This window comes from Penaeus monodon, chromosome 27 (genome assembly GCF_015228065.2).
Source record: "Penaeus monodon isolate SGIC_2016 chromosome 27, NSTDA_Pmon_1, whole genome shotgun sequence".
Taxonomy (NCBI): domain Eukaryota; kingdom Metazoa; phylum Arthropoda; class Malacostraca; order Decapoda; family Penaeidae; genus Penaeus; species Penaeus monodon.
In genome coordinates, this window is record NC_051412.1 from 18,196,641 (window position 1) to 18,198,490 (window position 1,850).

The following is a 1,850-nucleotide window of genomic DNA, read 5'->3' on the forward strand; positions in this document are numbered from 1 at the left end:
TATCAGGAGGGTCTTCATCTGCATCCCTAAGAAAATTTTTCAAATCTAGTTCATCTTCATTTGATATCAAGCTAAGCGTTTCTATATCTAATATATTTTCTTCACTTAGAAGGTCTGATGACTCACTTGTCATAGCCTCCCTGGTTTCATTAAGGGTACATATTACAATATTAGCATCCTGCTGCAATGCCTCTAGTTGTTCTGCTGTTAAATCAAGCATCTCATTACTGTCCTGGAAATCAACCAGTGTCCCATCACCTTCTTTATCTTCATCTGCTACAGCCTGTGCTTCAGCATCTGGCGTTATGTCGGATAATGGCACGTCAATGGTTCTTGTTTGGTATCGTTCCCGATCCTCCTGCCTTCGCTGCCTAAATGACTGTTTACCCTGCAGCTTTGGCGGTGATGATGGTGCTTCTAAATCTTCAATTTTCAGTCCTGCAGCTTCCTGGGCAGTCTCTGGAGTGGCTGGACTCTCACTAATGGTGTGAGTTTGGAAGCGACTTGGGTCTTGTTGACGTCTCTCTTTTGGAGATCTTCGTGGACTGATTTTTTCTTTTTCTGCTTCAATAGAACCCATATCAGAAGGAGTGTTAGTTAGTGTACTATCTGTTGATATGGTGCGAGTTCTAAATCTTTCAGAATCATCCTGGCGACGCTGCTTTGGTGTTCGAGTGACAGAGGGTGATGAGGGTAGAACTTCTACCAGAGTCGGATCTGTATCCTGTGATGGTGTTGCATCAGACATTTCTCCATCACCTCTTGTGAAGGTCCGGAACCTGTCCTTTGCCTGCTGTCTTCGAGATCGGGGTGTGCCAAGTCTGTGGGGAGAAGACTGAGATGTTGAAGAGAAGCCATCTTGGGGTAAATCAGGGATGTCTGAAGGCAATTCATCTGCTGCCATTTCTGTGTCACTTGCAGGGCCAACTGTATCTTCATGTTCAGTGATGTCTGTTATTTCCTGGTAGGTTGAAGCTTCATCTCCACCTGTCAAGGTAAGTGTGGATGCAGCATTCATGGCCTCCTGACGGAAGATAGCAGCCAGCTGGCGAGCAGGAGCAGCAACCTGTGCAGTGTGGTCTACAGGAGGAGAAGGCGGTGACTCACGTTGTTCTGCTACCTCAGAAGTTATGGAAGCTACACTGATCATTGAGTTTTCCATATCATCATCAAGCATGGATGGTGGTGGGATGTTATCTAAGTTAGAATGGCAAGAGCTTGCCATACTAGCCATGTTTTCATTAGAGCCATAGTCCTGGTCTCCAAGTGCCCGCCGCACCATTTCAGGAAGACGGCGTGTGTGACGGCATTCTAAGCGACGGTTGCCAGTGCGAGGCAGGCGTTCCTCAGCACTGCTTGTGAGACTATTGGACATTGAAGCCAGACTTCCCATTGCTGATGGTGGCTTGATATTGTCAATACAAGCATCTGAAGCAGCACTAGCTATGCTATGAGACATGTGAGATGTTTCATCACTACTCATGAGTTTTGCTTCTCCAGCAACTGCTCTTGCTACCTTCATTGCTTCTACTGCAATTAAGCCTGACTCAGACATGGATGCTGTTACCGAGGTATCAGACCCTCTTCCCTCAGAAGGTGATGATTTATCACCAGAACGTCTTTGGTCTTCCCAAGATTGTTTTTCCTCTGGAGATGATCCTATGCCTTCCACTGACTCTTCACTGATACGCTGCTCTTCAGGTTCTACAGGTGATTTTTCCTCCTTTCTCAAAGGTTGGGTCACAACTGTAGCAGCACTCCCCTCGCTTGTTACTTCACTCTTGAGATCACAAATTTCTGCAGTTGTTGTTGTCTTCACAGACTCAATTTCTGTATGGTCAGTATGACTT

At 46.0% G+C, this 1,850-nt stretch overlaps 1 protein-coding gene across 1 annotated transcript in view; it reads right to left on the minus strand.

Annotated features, from left to right (window-relative positions):
• The window catches only part of LOC119590638 (adenomatous polyposis coli protein-like), a gene marked incomplete in the record, with an annotated part of 64,935 nt that overhangs the window by 4,107 nt on the left and 58,978 nt on the right, over positions 1-1,850 (minus strand). Inside the window, 1 exon segment of the mRNA XM_037939317.1 lies at positions 1-1,850. Coding sequence (XP_037795245.1) covers positions 1-1,850 — 1,850 coding nt within the window.